General features: G+C 38.7%; 1 protein-coding gene across 2 annotated transcripts in view; it reads right to left on the bottom strand.

Annotated features, from left to right (window-relative positions):
* Positions 1–24689, bottom strand: part of LOC124126589 — a 77420-nt gene that overhangs the window by 22895 nt on the left and 29836 nt on the right. Inside the window, exons 1-4 of one of the 2 annotated variants that reach the window (XM_048397855.1) lie at positions 11651–11772; positions 10283–10364; positions 9552–9713; positions 4642–4818 (exon numbers count right to left, since the gene is read on the bottom strand). In XM_048397855.1, the coding sequence (XP_048253812.1) occupies positions 4642–4818; positions 9552–9713; positions 10283–10352 (409 nt within the window). In that variant the 5' untranslated portion in view covers positions 10353–10364; positions 11651–11772. Of the gene's footprint in view, positions 1–4641; positions 4819–9551; positions 9714–10282; positions 10365–11650; positions 11773–24689 lie in introns of those variants that run through there. The other variant, XM_048397854.1, reaches the window with a different exon arrangement.

Here is a 24689-nt window from a genome sequence, read left to right as displayed (position 1 = left end):
TGACCACCTCATGTACCTGCTCACACCGTAACCACCTCACATACCTGTACACATCATGACCACCTCATGTACCTGCCCACACCGTAACCATCTAACATACCTGTACACATCATGACCACCTCATGTACCTGCCCAAAACCGTAACCATCTCACATACCTGTACACATCATGACCACCTCATGTACCTGCCCACACCGTAACCACCTCACATACCTGTACACATCATGACCACCTCATGTACCTGCTCACACCGTAACCATCTAACATACCTGTACACATCATGACCACCTCATGTACCTGCCCACACCTTAACCATCTCACATACCTGTACACATCGTGACCACCTCATGTACCTGCCCACACCGTAACCATCTAACATACCTGTACACATCATGACCACCTCATGTACCTGCTCACACCGTAACCATCTAACATACCTGTACACATCATGACCACCTCATGTACCTGCCCACACCTTAACCATCTCACATACCTGTACACATCGTGACCACCTCATGTACCTGCCCAAAACCGTAACCATCTCACATACCTGTACACATCATGACCACCTCATGTACCTGCCCACACCGTAACCACCTCACATACCTGTACACATCGTGACCACCTCATGTACCTGCCCACACCGTAACCATCTCACATACCTGTCCACATCGTGACCACCTCATGCACCTGCTCACACCGTAACCATCTCACATACCTGTACACATCGTGACCACCTCATGTACCTGCCCACACCTTAACCATCTCATATACCTGTACACATCGTGACCACCTCATGTACCTGCCCACACCGTAACCATCTCACATACCTGTACACATCATGGCCACCTCATGTACCTGCCCACACCGTAACCATCTAACATACCTGTACACATCATGACCACCTCATGTACCTGCCCACAACGTAACCATCTCACATACCTGTACACACCATGGCCACCTCATGTACCTGCCGACACCGTAACCATCTAACATACCTGTACACATCATGACCACCTCATGTACCTGCCGACACCGTAACCATCTAACATACCTGTACACATCATGACCACCTCATGTACCTGCCCACAACGTAACCATCTCACATACCTGTACACATTATGGCCACCTCATGTACCTGCCGACACCGTAACCATCTCACATACCTGTACACATCATGGCCACCTCATGCACCTGCCCACAATGTAACCATCTCACATACCTGTACACATCATGGCCACCTCATGCACCTGCCCACAATGTAACCATCTCACATACCTGTACACATCATGGCCACCTCATGCACCTGCCCACAATGTAACCATCTCACATACCTGTGCACATCGTGACAACCTCAGATACATGTACCTGCCCACACCTTAACCATCTCACATACCGGTACGCATCTTGACCACCTCATACACCTGTGCACACTGTCACCACCTCACATACCTGTGCACGCCGTGACCACCTCATACACCTGTACACACACTTACCACCTCACATACCTGTACACAACGTTACCACCTCATATACCTGTGCACACTGTCACCACCTCAGATACCTGTGCACACTGTCACCCCGTCAACCTGTACACACCGTGACCACTTCATATACCTGAATACACTGTGACAACCTCACATACCTGTGGACAACGTGACAACCTCCTGAACCTGTACCCACCATGACCACCTCACATACCTGTGCACACCTTGACCACTTCACATACCTTGACCACTTTACTTACCTGTGCACACCTTGACCACTTCACATACCTGTGCACACCTTGACCACTTCACATACCTGTGCACACCTTGACCACTTCACATACCTGTGCACACCTTGACCACTTCACATACCTTGACCACTTCACATACCTATACACACCGTGACCAACTACAAACATACCTGTGCACACCATGACAACCTCATGTACCTGTACATCTCAAGACCACTTCGCATACCTCTACACATCAAGACCACTCACATACCTGTACACATCGAGACTACCTACAAACGTTTACTGAACCGCATCTGTGGTCTAGTTGATCGAGCGTCTGCATCATCATCATCATCTTACATACCTGTACATCATCATCATCATCTTACATACCTGTACATCATCATCATCATCTTACATACCTGTACATCATCATCATCATCTTACATACCTGTACATCATCATCATCATCTTACATACCTGTACATCATCATCATCATCTTACATACCTGTACATCATCATCATCATCATCTTACATACCTGTACATCATCATCATCATCTTACATACCTGTACATCATCATCATCATCATCTTACATACCTGTACATCATCATCATCATCTTACATACCTGTACATCATCATCATCGTCATCTTACAAACCTGCACACATCATCATCTTACATACCTGTACATCATCATAATCTTACATACCTGTACATCATCTTCATCTCACATACCTGTACATCAGTATCATCTTACATACCTGTATACGTTATCACCACCTTAAATACCTGTAACCATCATTCCCACCTTACATACCTGTACATCATCATCATCATCTTACAAACCTGCACACATCATCATCTTACATACCTGTACATCATCATAATCTTACATACCTGTACATCATCATCATCATCATCATCATCATCATCATCATCATCATCATCATCATCTTACATACCTGTGCATCATCCCCACCTTACATACCTGTACATCATCATCATCTTACATACCTGTACATCATCATCATCTTACATACCTGTACATCATCATCATCTTACATACCTGTACATCATCATCATCTTACATACCTGTACATCAGTATCATCTTACATACCTGTATACATTATCACCACCTTAAATACCTGTAACCATCATTCCCACCTTACATACCTGTACATCATCATCATCATCTTACATACCTGTACATCATCATCATCATCTTACATACCTGTACATCATCATCATCATCTTACATACCTGTACATCATCATCATCATCTTACATACCTGTACATCATCATCATCATCTTACATACCTGTACATCATCATCATCATCATCTTACATACCTGTACATCATCATCATCATCTTACATACCTGTACATCATCATCATCATCATCTTACATACCTGTACATCATCATCATCATCTTACATACCTGTACATCATCATCATCGTCATCTTACAAACCTGCACACATCATCATCTTACATACCTGTACATCATCATAATCTTACATACCTGTACATCATCTTCATCTCACATACCTGTACATCAGTATCATCTTACATACCTGTATACGTTATCACCACCTTAAATACCTGTAACCATCATTCCCACCTTACATACCTGTACATCATCATCATCATCTTACAAACCTGCACACATCATCATCTTACATACCTGTACATCATCATAATCTTACATACCTGTACATCATCATCATCATCATCATCATCATCATCATCATCATCATCATCATCATCATCATCATCTTACATACCTGTGCATCATCCCCACCTTACATACCTGTACATCATCATCATCTTACATACCTGTACATCATCATCATCTTACATACCTGTACATCATCATCATCTTACATACCTGTACATCATCATCATCTTACATACCTGTACATCAGTATCATCTTACATACCTGTATACATTATCACCACCTTAAATACCTGTAACCATCATTCCCACCTTACATACCTGTACATCATCATCATCATCTTACATTCCTGTACATCACCATCCCCACCTTACATTCCTGTACATCACCATCCCCACCTTACATTCCTGTACATCATCATCATCTTACATACCTGTACATCATCTTCATCTCACATACCTGTACATCAGTGTCATCTTACATACCTGTATACGTTATCACCACCTTAAATACCTGTAACCATCATTCCCACCTTACATACCTGTACATCATCATCATCATCTTACATACCTGTACATCATTATCATCATCTTACATACCTGTACATCATTATCATCATCTTACATACCTGTACATCATCCCCACCTTACATACCTGTACATCATCATCATCATCTTACATACCTGTACATCATCTTCATCTCACATACCTGTACATCAGTGTCATCTTACATACCTGTATACGTTATCACCACCTTAAATACCTGTAACCGTCATTCCCACCTTACATACCTGTACATCATCATCATCATCTTACATACCTGTACATCATCATCATCTTACATACCTGTACATCATTATCATCATCTTACATACCTGTACATCATCATCATCTTACATACCTGTACATCATCTTCATCTTACATACCTGTACATCATCATCATCTTACATATCTGTACATCATCAAATCTTACATACCTGTACATCATTATCATCATCTTACATACCTGTACATCATCATCATCTTACATACCTGTACATCATTATCATCATCTTACATACCTGTACATCATCATCATCTTACATATCTGTACATCATCAAATCTTACATACCTGTACATCATTATCATCATCTTACATACCTGTACACGCCATCACCACCTTACATACCTGTCAAGTCCCTGATCATCCCGATGCACCTTGACTAACATACGTACCTGAACACATTGATTACATACCTGTGCACTTCAATGGAGTCCCCGACCACAGCCCCGTCCTCATGCAGGTACGAGTGATATTCTCTGAGTTTCTGGTGGTAAAGTTTGTTTTGCAGGCGTACGTGGCGTCAGATCCTTCCAGGGTGTCGTTGTACGTCACGGTGGCCCCGACCCCCTCACTCGGGACTCCACAGTCGACTGTGCGACAATTACATGAGAGTCAATAGTAAGTGACTGTTGTTTAACGCCGCATTCAGCAATATTTCAGCGATATCACGGCGCGCTGTACATTAGTCTGGACCAGACAAACCAGTGAGTTCGCTATGGGGATACAATGGCATGCAATCAGCAAAATCACTGAGCGAGAGCACTCGATCTCAGTTGTGTCTCCCCACAGAGGCAATGCAAAATAAAAGCTCATGCTATTAAAATAGTGTAATGATACAAAAGCATGTGTTACATTACATCATTAATAGTACATGGAAAATGTATGCCATATGTGTGGGCATATAGTGTATAGTTTTTTATGGATGTCCTGCGTAGACAGTAGAAACTACATGTAAGATATATATGAAGTCTAGATGTCCATAGCGAAAATTAAAATATATATATTATGAAGTCCAGGGCCCACTTGGACAAAGCGATCTTAGCGCTAAGATGATCGTAACTCCAATACTTTAGCATAGGCTTACAATAGTCTTAGTGCTAAGATCGCTTTGTGCAAGTGGGCCCTGATGTCCACAGAGAAAACGAAGACATATATGAAGGCTAAATTTCCACATCGAAAACTAAGATAGATGGGTGTTATCTGTATACAGTGCAAACAATACATGAATCCTAAGTGTACAAAGTGCTAACGATTATATGTGGATGACAGGTGTACATAGAGAAAACTAAGATATATGATTGTCAGGTGTCCACAGTGTTATCTAAGATATATGATTGTCAGGTGTCCACGATGTAATCTAAGATATATGATTGCCAGGTGTCCACAGTGTAATCTAAGATATATGATTGTCAGGTGTCCACAGTGTAATCTAAGATATATGATTGTCAGGTGTCCACAATGTAATTTAAGATATATGATTGTCAGGTGTCCACAGTGTAATCTAAGATATATGATTGTCAGGTGTCCACAGTGTAATCTAAGATATATGATTGTCAGGTGTCCACATTGTAATCTAAGATGTATGCATACTAGATGTACACAGTGTAAACTAAGATATATGTATGCCAGGTGTCCACATTGTAATCTGAGATATATGTATGCCAGGTGTCCACATTGTAATCTAAGATATATGTATGCCAGGTGTCGACAGTACCATCTAAGATATATGTATGCAAGGTGTCCACATTGTAATCTAAGATATATGTATGCCAGGTGTCCACATTGTAATCAAAGATATATGTATGCCAGGTGTCCACATTGTAATCTGAGATATATGTATGCAAGGTGTCCACATTGTTATCTAAGATATATGTATGCAAGGTGTCCACATTGTAATCTAAGATATATGTATGCCAGGTGTCCACATTGTAATCTAAGATATATGTATGCCAGGTGTCCACATTGTTATCTAAGATATATGTATGCCAGGTGTCCACATTGTAATCTAAGATATATGTATGCAAGGTGTCCACATTGTTATCTAAGATATATGTATGCCAGGTGTCCACATTGTTATCTAAGATGTATGTATGCCAGGTGTCCACATTGTAATCTGAGATATATGTATGCCAGGTGTCCACATTGTAATCTAAGATATATGTATGCCAGGTGTCCACATTGTAATCTAAGATATATGTATGCCAGGTGTCCACATTGTTATCTAAGATATATGTATGCCAGGTGTCCACATTGTTATCTAAGATATATGTATGCCAGGTGTCCACATTGTAATCTGAGATATATGTATGCAAGGTGTTCACATTGTAATCTAAGATGTATGTATGCCAGGTGTCCACATTGTAATCTGAGATATATGTATGCCAGGTGTCCACATTGTAATCTAAGATATATGTATGCCAGGTGTCCACATTGTAATCTGAGATATATGTATGCAAGGTGTTCACATTGTAATCTAAGATGTATGTATGCCAGGTGTCCACATTGTAAACTAAGATATATGTATGCAAGGTGTCCACATTGTTATCTAAGATATATGTATGCAAGGTGTCCAAATTGTAATCTAAGATATATGTATGCCAGGTGTCCACATTGTAATCTGAGATATATGTATGCCAGGTGTCCACATTGTAATCTGAGATATATGTATGTAAGGTGTTCACATTGTAATCTAAGATGTATGTATGCCAGGTGTCCACATTGTAATCTGAGATATATGTATGCAAGGTGTCCACATTGTTATCTAAGATATATGTATGCAAGGTGTCCACATTGTAATCTAAGATATATGTATGCCAGGTGTTCACATTGTAATCTAAGATATATGTATGCCAGGTGTCCACAGTGTAATCTAAGATGTATGTATGCCAGGTGTCCACATTGTAATCTGAGATATATGTATGCAAGGTGTCCACATTGTTATCTAAGATATATGTATGCAAGGTGTCCACATTGTAATCTAAGATATATGTATGCCAGGTGTCCACATTGTAATCTGAGATATATGTATGCAAGGTGTCCACATTGTAATCTGAGGTATATGTATGTAAGGTGTTCACATTGTAATCTAAGATGTATGTATGCCAGGTGTCCACATTGTAATCTAAGATATATGCATACTAGATGTTCAAGTGTAAACTAAGAGATATGCATACTAGATGTACACAGTGTAAACAAAGATATATGCATACTAGATGTACACAGTGTAATCTAAGATATATGCATGCTAGGTGTACACAGTGTAAACTGAGATATATGCATGCTAGGTGTACAAAGAGTAAACCGAGATATATGCATACTAGATGTACACAGTGTAATCTAAGATATATGTATGCCAGGTGTCCACATTGTAATCTAAGATATATGTATGCCAGGTGTACACAGTGTAATCTCAGATGTATGCATACTAGATGTACACAGTGTAATCTAAGATATATGGGTGCTAGATGTTCACAGTGTAATCTAAGATATACACATGCTAGGTGTACACAGTGTAAACTAAGAGATATGCATACTAGAAGTACACGTTGTAATCTAAGATATATGCATGCTAGATGTTCACAGTGTAATCTAAGATATATACATGCTAAGTGTACACAGTGTAAGCTAAGAGATATGCATACTAGATGTAGACAGTGTAATCTCAGATGTATGTATGCCAGGTGTCCACATTGTAATCTAAGATATATGCATACTAGATGTACACAGTGTAATCTAAGATATATGCATACAAGATGTACACAGTGTAATCTAAGATATATGCATACTAGATGTACACAGTGTAAACTAAGATATATGCATACTAGATGTACACAGTGTAATCTAAGATATATGCATGCTAGGTGAACACAGTGTAAACTGAGATATATACATGCTAGGTGTACACAGTGTAAACTAAGATATATGTATGCTAGATGTACACAGTGGAAACTGAGATATATGCATGGTAGGTGTACACAGTGCAAACTAAGATATATGCATGCTAGATGTACACAGTGTAAACTAAGATATATGCATACTAGATGTACACAGTGTAATCTAAGATATATGTATGCCAGGTGTCCACATTGTAATCTAAGAGATATATGCATACTAGATGTACACAGTGTAAAATAAGATATATGCATACTAGATGTACACAGTGTAATCTAAGATATATGCATACTAGATGTACACAGTGTAAACTAAGATATATGCATACTAGATGTACACAGTGTAATCTAAGATATATGCATGCAAGGTGTACACAGTGTAAACTGATATATATGCATGCTAGGTGTACACAGTGTAAACTAAGATATATGTATGCTAGATGTACACAGTGCAAACTGAGATATATGCATGGTAGGTGTACACAGTGCAAACTAAGATATATGCATGATGGATGTACACAGTGTAAACTAAGATATATTCATACTAGATGTACACAGTGTAAACTAAGATATATGCATGCTAGATGTACACATCGTAAAATAAGATATATGCATGCTAGATGTTCAAGTGTAAACTGAGATATATGCATGCTAGATGTACAAAGTGTAAACTGAGATATATGCATACTAGATGTACACAGTGTTATCTAAGATATATGTATGCCAGGTGTCCACATTGTAATCTAAGATATATGCATACTAGATGTACACAGTGTAAACTAAGATATATGCATGCTAGACGTACACAGTGTAAACTGAGATATATGCATGCTAGATGTACACAGTGTAAACTAAGATATATGCATACTAGATGTACACATTGTAATCTGAGATATATGTATGCCAGGTGTCCACATTGTAATCTAAGAGATATATGCATACTAGATGTACACAGTGTAAATTAAGATATATATATGCTAGACGTACACAGTGTAAACTAAGATATATGCATGCTAGATGTACACAGTGTAAACTAAGATTTATGCATGCTAGACGTACAAAGTGTAAACTGAGATATATGCATACTAGATGTACAAGTGTAAACTGAGATATATGTATGCCAGGTGTACACAGTGTAATCTAAGAGATATATGTATGCCAAGTGTCCACATTGTAATCTAAGATATATGCATACTAGATGTACACAGTGTAAGCTAAGATATATGCATGCTAGACGTACACAGTGTAAACTGAGATATATGCATGCTAGGTGTACACAGTGTAAACTAAGATATATGCATGCTAGACGTACACAGTGTAAACTGAGATATATGTATGCTAGATGTACACAGGGCACCCTCAGATCTGGGGATTAGGGATTTTGTGGTTAGCAGTATAAAAAATATAGATAAGTGAAGCGTATAAAATCTCACTTGTACAGCTGGCAGTTCCATTTTTCCATATATCAGAGGAACACTTGCGCTTGCCACTCCCGACCTGTCGGAATCTGTCCATACACTCATAGGTCACTTTTTCGGCCTCCAAGTTCCTGTAGGCGTGAGAGACTGGATCCGGTTCTTGACATTCGGCTGCAGCTAAACAATTCGAGGAAGATAGATAGGTTTTAACATGTTTAAACAGTATTTATCTATCTTGCAGTGTTTCCATTTAATGGGGCCAACATGACGTAGGTCGTGGACGCTTACAACAAAACCATTGCAAACACCACAGATCACTATCCGAACCCACGACATGAAAGCCTGTTATTTAGCCTGTTCCTGTTGGACTCCGTACTAACGCCATTAAAATTAAGTTGAAGTATGTACGATTGTTAGCGTGGTTTTGTTTAACGCCATGTTCAAGCTACATGACAGCGGCTAGTACATAATCGAGACTGGGTCACACAAATAAGTGGTCGATATTATGAGCAACATCCCTCGCTGTCGAGTTACATGCTTCAACCAAGTCACCCAAGCAATGAAGTCGTCTCAGGGTACCAGCACAGGTTTCTGGGAACAATTCTATCCTGGAAAATACCCCGGGATAAGTAAGCAATAATTATATAAGCACTGTCAATTATATCTTGACATAATATGAAAGGGGTATAATAGTGAAATAAAACATATGACTGGTATTTAATTTATTTGCAATCATACATACATACCTAATGTCGATGGCCTCATTACACAATCGATAATACTTAAGCTAATGCAAAACAATAGCCAGACTTCCATGATTCCATAAACCTGAAACAAAAATGCTTTATTTTAATAAACAGCTGGTACTATACAGACGAGTGGCTGAAAAGTTCTGAGCCTAACGATGAAGGAGGTAAAGTACACGCTTAACAGTCTGCATGTATACGTATAAGTATAAGTATAAACCTGCCCATGGCCAGAGGCTGCATTTGAACCAAATACACAACCAGGCAGCATATTTCTGCGGCATCAGAGTGACTAGGTATTCTTTGTTGATGAAATGAACGAACGTGCCAAAAGTACTGTCTACGAGTATCTTTAACTCCGATAGCCATCCATGCGGACATGGTGTAAATTTGAGAGGATGGTGACCCTTCCTTTGCAAATGTGAAGAGGTCAGGAAGGAGATCAGGAAGACATTCAACTGCCACCACTAAGTAGAATATTGATAACATTCATGAAATGAATACATGTGATTAACCACTCACCACACGTCACATAGCCGATACAGTGGGCACTCCACAGTAGAGAGTTGGGAACATTTTAAGGAATGAATAGGGAATGACAAAGGTTTCAGCATGCTGGATTCCATTGCTTATGATCGGAGACGCTCCCGGTTCATTCATATCCCTTTATGAAGCAGACCAAGCTATTTTGTTGTGTTATTTGTAACCATGGATTATAATTAGTCTTGGGTTCATAACTACCAGCCAGAGAACAAACAATAGTCAAAGCAGTGGAAAGTCTCCTCCGAAGAAGAAGGCAAAGTCTGATCCATAAGCTGGCAAGGTGGCATCGGTTCTCTGGGATTCCTTCTGGCGGACTACCCCTCGAAAGGACAGTAATTTCACGAAAATATCACGAAAACACATTAAAGGTGGAATGTTCGATCAAGACAAAGCACATGTGCACCAATTGCTGCAATGCATAAATGTGGCTTGGAACACCTTGAACATCTTCCGTATTCCCCAAATTAGGCACCCGCAGATTTCCAACTCTTCCCAAACTTGAAGAAAATACTGTCTGGCAAGCATTATGCAAAAAATAATGAAGTAATTTCTTCTGTGGAGGACTCTCTACATCACCAGGAGGAAGCCTTCAAAACCAGTCGAATCCAGGCACCCTAGCACCGTTAGCAGAAGTGTGTGGACCTCGGAGATGATTATGTGGACAAATACTATGCAACAAACACCATCAACACCGACCATCATAGTTGAGTTCTGAAATGTTCAATCATCCCTCGCAGCTCACCATCACAACGTACATTCATCATTTTACACAAAGCGATTATGATTAATTAAATGCATAGGAATTAATATTCAAATTATACTGACCTCATTAACATCAGTTCGAAATTCAAGTCACGCTAACACATAGGTTCGATCGACATCAGGTAATACATATAGTGATTTCGGCCTCTTGAAACTCAACCTGTAGCGTGAAAGTTCACCTGCTTGTTATGCAATAACGCTTTTGTAATACTCTATATGGCGTTTGGTTTTGTGACAACGTGCGTCGCCCGCCGTCTGTTCAAGTGCTAACATATTAATGAGCTTTCGTCGAGCCCATACTATATAGGTTTCAAATAAATACAACATACTTGTATTATGCGAGTATCAATCTAAGAAGGTGTTGGTTTACAAATGGGTTCACGACCTCGAATTCGGTCTTTGTGAGAAAGGTCGAATAGGCCCTCGTGTTGACATATCTTCCTTCATGTCTCACTACTCCTACCAAGACCTCAGTAGTCCAGTTATATCACGGCGTGACAGCTTAATATGGGAGGGAAGCCCGAAGTGATGCAGGTCTCAGACATTTACTACTTTGGTAAAACCCTTGAGAACAGGCATGGTGTGGCAAACCTAGATAAAAGATATCGGGCAGAACCGGGATTCGAACCCAAGATCATAAGATTCTGGCGTGACCAGGGACGCAACTCTGAACAGGCAATTGCCTTGATACATCCCTCAGGAATCCCGGATCTGTATAGGTCTCAAGCACCCCATACGTGTCGCCAAAATTGTTGAAATACACTCATGTTTTCAAACAATCTCAGTATTATACCAATTATCATATAAAAGCAAAAGTAGCCTTTGAATGCAAAGAATAGGAGAATATTGTCATAATAATTAATTTTACATAAATATATTACATTCCCAACGACACTCTATTCCAAAACGAACTTGGATCCCTACTTTATTGTTATATGTTTATCCTCTGACCCGAAAGGGGTGTCCGACTTCAATGAAGACGTTTTCGCTGACCTCTTCTGATCCCTACAATAATAAACAATTTAGCATTATAAGGAACACAAAAATACTACAATATATTGATGCGAGTTCGAAAACCGGCATCGAACATGTACATGTATGTTATAGTCTTGTTTGATCATTTGTACATGGTGTACAGAACCTCCAATGAGGCCATGTTTTCTCGGAAACCACTGTGCAAACAGGGATGACATTGTGCATACATCATCAAGGTGTACATATTTATATCAAATTCAAAACCCAGCATCCAGCTTATACTTTATTGAGTTAAGGATCTTGTTGGATCTCTTGGACAATACCTCCCATTTCTCGGTGTCAACGCGTCGTAAACCCCAGCTCGTAACGGTCCAGTGACCGTAGCGCCCCCTACTCATCTCTGTCAAGCGGTAGGCCTCTCGGCTTCAGGTCTTTGTGTTAATGATTGATCGCTACAAGCCATCGCTCGAGAATTTGTTATCTGTATAATTCTCAAGCATTTTAATCTAATGCTCTTGTCATGTGTCAATTTGATAAATGCTGTCTCCAATGTGTGTACAAGCATATTCATGTGGAAGGTGTTTTAGTAACTTTGATTTTCACGCAGGAGCGAGATTATCTAGTTCTACATAGATATTTCTCATGTATTTAAAGTCATTTTTGCCAGATTATAATTACTAATTGTTCATATCTTGCTTTCAATGCTTAATAGCACCTTCGGGTAGCTTATGTTCAGCCCCTTATTTTGATACCTTATCTCAATATTGGTTCAGTACTTAACTTGCTATTCGTGTTTTCGCGACTTTATTAATAAAAAAACACAATTCTGTTAGGTCACGAGATTCTTCTACTTATTTCGACCAACCTCGAAACTACTTGTGAACCATACAATAGAGAATTATAATTATTTTATTTTCTGCATAGGACCTGTCATCGAGTGTGACTATTGGAGCCTGACTGGGGATAATCCAATTTCTCCTTTCAATCAACTGTTTTTCATTATTATTATTTTCTTCATACTTGATTATTCCCCGACAAAGATCTCCCCGTGACTAGCTGGTCTTACGTTATAATGTATGGGGCAACAGCTCACGAAAGTAAGAATTAATTGATAGTCATCTGTTCTGTCAAGAATCAATGTCGGTGAACTAAACTAATGACAAACTAATGACAACCTGTGATGCGTCACAATATGTTTTATTTATACTGTATACATTGATTTCCTAAGAGTACTACTGTACGAAAAAGCAACAGCTACCATGGTTATATGGTTAATCACGAGGAACAACCTGGTATATCTCACACATCATATTGACACACGGGTAGAAAGATCGATGTCACAAACGCTGACTGATTAAACGTCTTACGTTGTTTTTTTAAAACATAATTTATTTAACAATCATTGTTACACTACTGATTGAAAATTACGTTCGATAGCGTTTCCTTGTTTACTGCTTTACGCCACAGTTAGCAATACTAGGGCCTGTGAATAATGAATAATGATAATAATGAGCGACATCACAGAGGGAGGAACTCCCGACTTGCCTCGTATCAGCATCGATTGTGGATCGAACTTCACACGGAATCTTCACGCAGGGCTGTAGAGTAAAGGAAAATATAATAGTTCGGGGACTTTGAGACAGGCTACCCTGCACACTCCTCACAGCGTTGCTTATACGTTCTTGGAAACACCCACGCGGTTGAGATTGTATGACAGTGCAACTTTAAATAGAACTGGCATCGGCACAGTTTGACCAGAATTTATTGAGAATTTATTAAGTCATAGACCAAGAGATAAGTTTGTTCAACAAACACTGCTTAACTAACCATTCAATATTCCGTCAGAGCTATTTTCATAATGCATGTTTCAGTCGGGCGAGATATATAGTATGATTCTATATTATCGCGGTATTGGTTAATCGCGTAATAAAAAACCCTGTCGACTGTTTACTTATGCCAATATAAGCACGATATTTGATCGCGTGATCGAATACAGGACTTATTGTGGTATGTCAGGGCTACTCGTTAGTATATACACGTTAACTTTCTTTTGATAGTTTCTGGAATGATTCTGAAATGGAATTACCCGTACCTCCATTCAGAAATTGGTTTGGAAAGAACCTATATTTTCTGACGTTGTCCCTTGACCCAACCTAGGTCGTATGTATACTGATTATGTATATTCCAAAACAGGAAGTGATGTTTACCACATTATCTACACTTATCACACCACAAAATAGTCATACCGCGATTATATGGCACCCAACACAGACACCCCACCCAAACATGAAATTATGGACTATACTTTGGACGCTGTTAAACCATATTCTCTTTACCTTTAGTCCATATTTTTACCCAGTTTGGATACAGCCCCACTGAACTTTCAACTGAGAACATAACACTGTCCCAATGTCTTGGTAAATTATTTGAAAGACTTACTTTTAAAAGAATGTAAAATTACTGTCCGGGGAGTAAACTACTTTCAAAATATCAATCGGGATTCATGCCAAACAACTGTACTACATATCAAATAATTGAAATCAGTCAGCACATTTGCAATTCGCTTGACGATCATAAGTATTTTTGTATGACATTTCGTGATAATCCTAAGGCATTCGACAGGGTAGGGCAAAAACGTATATTGCATAAACTTCAACAATATGGTATAACTGGTAAACTATTAGCTTGGGGTCGTTGTGATCCGTAAGCTCGTTGTTAAAGAATATGTATCAATGGTCGTTTATCACGTAAAACATTCACAAAAGCAGGGGTCCCACATGGCTCTGTACTGGGGCCGTACCTATTTCTATTTTTCATAAATGATATTACTGACCAGCTTCAAAATATTACTAGGTTATTCGCCGATGATACATAGAGATTACTACACGGGTGTCTATCAGATACCATTGATCTTACAACGAGTTGTTTCAAAACGTATCTACCGAGCGAAAGCGAGTTATAGATACGCTTTGTAACAACGAGTTGTAAGATCAATGGTATCTGACAGGCACGAGTGCAGTAATCTGTTTCTTACACACCCTAAAATCGCACCTTTTTAGCATCGGATCGATGCATTTTGTATATTCTCATGATCGCAGTGGCGCATTAATACATAACACCATTGTCATAAGTGACGTCGTTCCATGTACTGCTTACTACTCATAAATAATGTGACCCTACACAAAAAGGTTTCCGCCATGTCTGTGGATTAATTATCAAGGCGATGATGATAATGCAAACAAGACAAATAGACTAAAAAACAAAGAACATTCTGGATGCCGAGTTAAAAGTTTACACCTCAAAGAAATTACCAAATATGTACAACAATGTTTACTTCCGTATGACATCACTACCGGTGACCGACTTTTGCAAAATGGCGTGTATACTGACAACAGTACGCGGGATTTCCCGAGGAGGATTATCGTTGATTGAGGGATCGTATATACATAAATGTGTCACGTTAGTAATCAGAAACATTCTGACAATCTGCGTACTGTTATTTGTTTACCATTTTTTCGAATGTAACAAAGAGAATTAGTCAGAAATGCAGATAACTACCGTCGTCGTTGTGCGTGATTTAGCGTCAGTCATGGCATCACACTTGTACGGTTTCCATTGAATTTACCACATCATTGTTATGTTTATATTTGGAATTCCATTATTAGTGCAACGATACTCTTCCCATGAATATTCTATAACGCGTGATCGAGCCAGTGTGTGCAACAATTAGACGAAAGTAACTCTAAACATGCGACACACTGTAAAATCTGAATATTTTACAGTACAGTTTTCCGAGCACACTGTTCGTTTCCACACCTAATTTATTTCTCATGATTTCATCTAGATAATTTGCACTGGTGACAAATTTGTCATTTGTTTCTAAAATATATAAGGAATTCAGGGATGCATGTATAGCATCTGAGTTTGAAATATACCTGATCGAATAGGCGTCTCATAACCGGCATTTTAAACACAATCCAATATGGCGGAACGTACACTTGGGCGTTCGTGTATGCGTATTTTCCAAAACATTCTAAACGATTCTAGGCTTATCAGCGACGTTTCAGCATTATCATACCCGTGGTCATTAATATGCTATTTTTCTACTTAAATTATTTCGAGTAAATATCCAATAATTAGATTTCTAAACACACACTAAATAACGCCGTAAATTGTGATTTGGCTAGATTTACAATGTACCTAAATTTCAGAAGTCACTTTCAGTAATTTTGCTTTGCCTAAGATGAAATGATAAACAGAAGGGTGAATTCAAAACTGCGAAGTGTATTAGTTTGCGTGATATATTTTGAATTTTATTCGACTTCGAAGTGAGGGTTGAAGAGGAGGGACATATGTGTCGCTGTGGCTTCCAGGGGGTGCATTACACTCTAAAAAATGATAACGTTGACATAACAGCAGATAATGTAACTGATAATAATAACAAACAAACTCGCAGACGAGGACGAGTTTGTTTATTGTTATTATTATTATCAATTATTACACGGTCCTGTGGTTCAACACAGGCGTAGGTGAACATTCGACTGAAGCACGAGCAACTTATCAATGACTTACAATCAGAAAAGTAGTCCGTCATCATCTGACCTCAGGTCATCACCATGGCGTAGCCAATCACGGGCCTGGAATTCGATCTCACACATATGTTTGCTACCAGTTATCTCAAATGGGTTTCTCACCCACAGGTGTGTAAGAAATAGGTAAGAACTTCATCTACTGATATGGTTTGAAATTATGAAAGACTAAATCAAGACCTTCTCACCCTTCATCAGTGGGAAGGTACATGGTTTGTAAATTTTAATCGAACTAAGACAAAATACATGCTTGTTAGTCACAAACAGGTACAGGGTTATCCAACTATTTGTTATGCTAGCAGTGTCACGGGACGTGTAGAAACTCACAAACACCTGGGTGTCACTTTATCTCAAGATATTTAGTGGACCGCAGGTTTCAATTATTGTTAGGTCAACGACAAAACTGGTCTCACCTATGCATAGACTAAAATATAGATTTTAATTAAATAGATACAATCTGTCAAAAATAAGTGGACATTCTGGAATACTCATCTGAGGTATGGGTCAGAGGTTCTGCCTATAACGAAAATAAACTTGAATAAATACAGCTTAATGCTGTCAGAATCGTTACAGGTTTGATCACATTTGCCTCTAGAAAGAGTTTACATTTAGAAACGGACTGGTTACGACTGAAAGAGAGGCGAATTCCTTTAAAAAATTACGACAGTGCACAAAATAATAATGAACGAATATCCCTCATATCTACATGATTTCACACGCCACAATAGATCAGCTGCTTCAAATTATAACCTACGTAACAAACAGAATAAGACTGTACCTTTTGCCAGAACAAGTACGCTTCAAAAATTAATTATTATAGACTCATTAATACAGTGGAATTCACAAAATGAAAACGTTAAAAATAGTATTTCTGTAGCTGAATTTAAAACAAAAATGTATCCAAATGTTATTAAATCTCCACATTATTTCAGCTTTGGAAAGCGTGATATTAACATTATACCCTCAAGACTGAGAGATTGATGTACAAATCTAAATAGTGATTTATTTAGGGTCAATTTGTGGGACTTTATTTCTTGCTCTTGCGTTTCCCCATGCGAAAATGCTTTTCACTATTTTCTTGAATGTATAAAATATACTTTCATAAGACATTCCTTGTTTATCAACATTATGAAGATAAGAGCTTAGCCCAATTTAGAAACAATTCTAAGTAGTGACAAAAATCTATCCGTAGAACAAAATTCATTTTTGAAATATGTCCATTAATGTATAATGGAGATTTTAAATTTATCTTAATGTAACACGAATTTTCTGTCACTAGCTACTTTTAAATTCCATATTGTATCTTGTTTTACGTGTGATTTGCACGTTTAATATATGCTTGTTTCAGTACAAAAAGTCTTAGGTTTTTTTCTATCAGTTTTGGTATTCGTTATGACTTTGATGTTTGATGTAAAACAGTTGCATTCCATATAACTGTCACAGCCATGTCTACCATTTTATTACCTACTGTCGCATTAGAAATACATTAAATATCTTTAAAAAATGCACCATAAATATAAATATATGTCATGTATATACACTCTTCAAAAAATCGAAACGCACAGGTAGATTTTTTAGTAATTACATTGTACCTAATAAAGTCGATATATTTAATTTAATATCATAGATACAAATATGAAATTTTGGAGCTCGAAAGTCACATATTGTCGTTGTGCAAAGGCATTGAAAACTGTTCATTGTCAGGACACATAAGGCCACAAGGTTGCGCTGAACTCAGTATCTCGTGTGACCGCCCCGGGCGGCAATAACGGCTCTGCTTCTCCTCGGCACTGACTGGATAAATGTCCAAGGTAATTTTAACGACGTTATCGACGGTAATTGTTGCGTTGCGTAATCGGAAGGAAGCAATTCGTGTACCTCTTCACCTGAACTACGGCAATCCCCTCGTTCTTGGTGCTGACAGTCTGGGATGGGCGAGAGGTACAATGTCAGTACCCGAGGGCCTTGGTCCTATTACTCCAACAAGCACAAAGAGTGATCTTCGTTTAACAGCTTTTATTCCCACTTTGTGTTGCCGGTCAACCCACTCTATCTGTCACTTAAATACGAGACTTCGCCCGCAAAGAGTCAGTCTCAGTCGAAATGCTGGTGCCTAAGTTTGGTTTCTCGTTCGAAAGATCGTGACAACCAGCCGAGAGCGGAGCACCAGTCCAGATGATATAGTCTCCCCAGCTGCTCTCTCATCTGGGGGCTTTTGCCCCTTTTTAAACTGGTACCTACGTCACAGTTCTACTCATTTTTCCATGTATCATTGGTCAACCACCATTCCCCCCTCCACAAGATTATTCTAACCCACCCTTGTATAATAACAAGATACTTATTAGGACTTGTTGTAATGTGAATTCCTCGACTCAGGGAATCTGAACTACTACGGAAAATCAACCAACTTCTCCCTTACATTCTTACTCTATCAATTACATGAAATAGAAATTCAAATTGACAAACAAAGACAGCAGGGGTAAGTGTATTCGGCGTCACGACAGTCGACGTTACTTGTTTGTAAACGTAACGGTCAATCGGCTGCGAGTTCAAGTCCAAGCATGGTTGTGGTCATCTATCACTGTGGGGAGTTTTGACCGGTGGCAGCGATAGTAAAGAGAGCTCCGCGAACGGGATATCGCTGTGGGGAGCTTGCTGGCTTGTTTACCAAGGAAAACAACTCTGGTCATACTTTACAAATATGACATGTGCACTCGTCTCCCTTGAATCAAAGTTGGAATAAGTTTCCACGTACACCTTTCACATGTTGAATGTTGAATGCCAAAATGGGATGAAAAATTCTCAATACTTTCTATATGTCCACCGTATGTGCACGTTTTCTGGGTCGTGGTGGGTTGATCTTTTATCAAAGACATGAAAACAATTTATAAAAAAACCCTGTTAAGGCAAAATGGAGTTTTCAGACTCGGTGGTGATAGAAAGAAGTTTATGAAATAAGATTCTGTATTCTGTCGGCGGATCCGTAAACCAATTGATAAAAATCGCCATTCTGATGATCTAAAAGGGCGAATATTTGCCTGAGGTTGCGCCTCAGATGAACCGAATATAGGAACGTTCACATCAATCTAAATATACATAAAACAAATATTCTTTAAAATGCGTTTAATGTATTTATGTTGTGTTGAGTTCATCACAATAAATTTTAATGCTATGGATTAGCATTCAACTACATGTAAACTAATGTAGTCCTCAGAGAATAATTTGTGTCGAACGAAATGCACTGACACCTCATGACCTCGAACTCTTTTAACCCGATATATCGTTTCCTATCAGAATCACCCGTGAAGATCCGGGGTGGGAATAGGTCTTCAGCAACCCATGCTTGCCATAAAAGGTGACTATGCTTGTCGTAAGAGGCGACTAACGGGATCGGGTGGTCAGGCTCGCTGACTTGGTTGATGTATGTCATCGATCCCAATTGCGTGGATCGATGCTCATGGTCTCAATCACTGGATTGTCTGGTCCAGACTCGAATCTTTACAGACCGCCGACATATAGTTGGAATATTGCTGAGGGCAGCGTTAAACAACAAAGAAAGAAAGAAACAATCAATATTATCATGGTCTTATTATCGGCTTAGCGCTTGTATCGAACTACTGAAATCTCGATATATTTCGATGTCACCGGGAGGAGTTGAGACATTCGTCGTATTAAGGAAGGAAACAGAAATTGGACAAAAACTTCAACACTCACAGCGTTAAATTCACGTGAAAAAATATATCAATTTGTTGGGTCTCTTTAATTGTTTCTTTAGCGCCGCAGTCAACAATATTCCAGGAATATCACGGAGAACTGTGACTAAATTACCCTGTTTGTTTTTTAACGCCGCACTCCGCAATATTCCAGCTATGTGACGGTGGTTTGTAAATCTGGACCGGACAATCCAGTGATTGCCATGAGCATCGATCTTCTCAATTGGGATACGATGACATGCAAGCCATCGATTCTGACTCCGTAAGTGGCCGACAAGCATGGATTGCTGAAGACCAATTCTTATCCGGATCGCCACGGGTCTATTTGACTCTGGACCAGGCAGGTGATGGAGAAGACACATCGTCTCATGGGTAAGATGACACGCAGGTCACGGAACCTGACTACTCGATCCATTTTGGTCTCCTCTTACGACAACCAATAGGTTGTGATTATTGTAACCAGCCATAGAAAATGGGACTAGTCCTGTTGACCCTGCCCAATAGTTAAGGTGTCATAGGGAAAAGTAGAAATAAACCATTTTTAAGGGGTTTGACGTATGTTTTCATTATAAGGACCAGTAGACAAACCATTATCAGTTTCTATCGCTGGTAAAAAAAAATCCCATGTGTTTTTTTCTTTCAGTCAATCTTGCAGGCTACCATTTAGCTATGATAAAGGATGACCTTCCTTTTGTTTTATAACAAGATATAACAAGAGTTAGTAGATGACATATATGACAAGGGGCTCATAAAATGTCAGAGAGAAAACTTTCCAAGCACAGCACACAGGTTATTTATTTTGTTACATAATGCATATGATAATATATACATGTACTGTATGTCAACGGGGCCACTATATATACATGTACATGGAAATCACCAAGAAAGTAGAAGTGTTATAGAAAGACTTACAAATTAAGTTATTCCCTCAAAGCAAAGACAGGTTGTGTCACAGTATTGTAGTCAACAGTAGTAACATGTTAACAATGGCGTCGACTGCAATTAAACAAAATGTCGATGTCAGCACTGATGCTAATACAGTCCTCTTCATATATACTGAAGACTACAAAATAATGTTAAATTCTATACATCTTGGCCCGTTCTACAAAGTGATCTTAGCGCTACGATTGTCGTAAGTTATGTAAAATCATGAGAGATACGGTCGTCAACAACGTTAAGGGCGCTTTGTGTTAAGGACCACAGAGCTGAAACTGCAGTTTGGGAGAATTTAAGGGTGTTGCCGAAGTGCCAAGGTGATATCAAGGTCAAAACTTAAAATATGCACCATTACCAGTTACACATATATCAAATTTACATACATGTTGAACGGAATTGGTTAAGTAATGCTTTTAGTATTAAGCCTTATAGACAATCGGATTCGAACTTCCAATTCTTCAATTGAAACTTCAATTCAAATTAAAATATCATCATTTGTGGGATTCATTGATCCAGAGTTTTCAGAAGAAGATGCTTACAGTCTACGCTGACGAGACGATGACAATCAGATCAGGACATAAGAGACCGAAAACAAGAAAGAAGTACCCCCGTTATCCCCGCTGGTCAACAACAAATAGTAAATAGTTTGTTAATTAATGAAATATTACATATTTCTAACTGATTTTAACTTCAGTGTTTTAAGAACTAAGATTGAGTTCCAGTGACAAACACATACAAATGGAACAATATCATATAAGAAAATCAATAAATTAATAATTTCCATCTAGCCTTAACAGATATGGTAAAGAATTCATAAATTCAAACTAACACAAAGCACAAATACTTATGATGATCTACATGTGTGGAAACAATTTTGGAAAATATATTAGCTATACAAAACCAGTCATCAAAATTTCTAAATTCCATCATGTTTCCATGAAAACAGCAAAAGAGAAAACTTTCAGAATCTTATAAAAGATAAAAAAAACAATCATAGTGGTTAATGTAGCAAGTTTGCTGAAGCTAAGATACATAATATTGTAAACATGGATCGTACAAAAACTCTACCCAAAATTTATGTTTCACCATGATTCCATGGAAACGGCAAAAATGAAATGAATGTGTGTAGAAAGCTTGATGAAGCTAGGATGCATGGTTAAAAAGATATGGGCCGTACAAGACACCCGCCCTAAAAGTTTAAGTTTTTTAATGTTTCCATGGAAACGGCAAAAATTAAAAAGTTCAGAATCTTCAAACTAGAAAAAGGCACAAGTACACATTGTGGTAAATGTGTGTAGCAAGTTTGGTGAAGCTGGGGTGCATGGTTAAAAAGTTATGGGCCGTACAAAAGCTCGGACGGAAGGACGGACGGATGGAACGCTATATCCCCGATTTACTTCGTAAACGGGGGTATAATGAAATAGTCCTTGAAACTTCTCGAAAAATATGCCTCAGACTGCTGGAAAAAAGAAATTGTCCGCCTCAAAAATTACATTGTCGCAAGGTGATTTTTTCAGGCTCACAGTATTGATTAAGAATTTTGAAGCTGTAACTGTAACAATATCTAATCTGCATACAAAGTCCTTTCAGTCAGATAAGCCCCCCAAAAACACATCAGCACAATGATAAATTAGCATTTGCCATATGAAAGCATCAGAAATAACGTTAAGTTAACGAAGTTCATGTAACTAACAAACACTTTCACTGTACACAGCAGACAGAATTAGAACATGCTTAATAAGTACAAAACTGCCAACAAGACATGAACCTCTGTAATACCAGTGAGTGAGTGAGTGAGTGAGTTTGGTTTAACGCCGCTTTTAACATTATTCCAGTTATATCACGGCGTGTCAGCTTAATGTGGGAGGAAAGCCCGAAGTGATTCAGGTGTCAGACGTTTACCACTTTGGTGAAACCCACGAGCACGGGTATGGTGCTGACAAACCAATGGTGCTGGCGAACCGGGATTCGAACCCACAATCATAGGTTTCTGGCGTGCCCAAGGTCGCAACTCTGCACAGCGAATAGCGGCGCCTTAGACGACTGGGCCACCCGTGCCCCCTGTAATACCAGAGACAACAAACGATCATGAATAAATATCTGAACATATTAACCTGTACTTCTTTTCCAATGTATTTTTTCCGTCGTTTTATTACAAAACTGTTGCTATTTCATTGAGAACATTTATTTTATGGACCAAATCGTAAGAAGACACATTTCTCACTTTTAGTTTTAGAAAAAATATAATTGATCACACATGAACAGAACGATATTGACGACAGGCTATTAGCACTTATGCATTATTGCCTACAATTGATGCATGGAAACAAAGAGGTAAACATCACTGGTTTAATTACTTCAAATCATGCGTGGGTTGATAATATGATTTGACGTGGTTCTATGACTTATCGGAATAAGTTAACATGTTTATTGATAATAACTTATTTCATAACTCGTTGGAATAAATTATGCATTTCAACGTGTGAGAGACAATCAATATATTGAACGGAGCAGAGAAGCTATGTTCTGTGAATCTGGAAAATACTTTTTTTTAAGCTTTTATTTTTAAAGAAATAAAAGATGAGTTGGAGATGTCAGCGTACAATAAAACACTGCAGGGTGAATAAGTGCTTGAGTGAGTGAGTATGGTTTTACGCCGCTTTTAGCAACATTCCAGCAATATCATGGCGGGGGACACCAGAAATGGGGTCACACATTGCTCCCATGTCGGGAATCGAGCCCGGGTCTTCAGCGTGACGAGCGAACGCTTTAACCACTAGGCTACCCGACCACCCACAAGTGCATTGAACCGAACATACAACAATCTAACTAATCTTTTTCACTTGGTTTTTGGTAATGTTCGAAAAAAACATTTAAAAGAATGTACTT

This window comes from Haliotis rufescens, unplaced genomic scaffold (genome assembly GCF_023055435.1).
Source record: "Haliotis rufescens isolate VD_foot unplaced genomic scaffold, xgHalRufe1.0.p SCAF_17, whole genome shotgun sequence".
In the NCBI taxonomy this organism is placed as follows: Eukaryota; Metazoa; Mollusca; class Gastropoda; order Lepetellida; family Haliotidae; genus Haliotis; species Haliotis rufescens.
The sequence above is the reverse complement of the archived record's forward strand: the minus strand, read 5'-3'. Positions and strand labels throughout refer to the sequence as shown.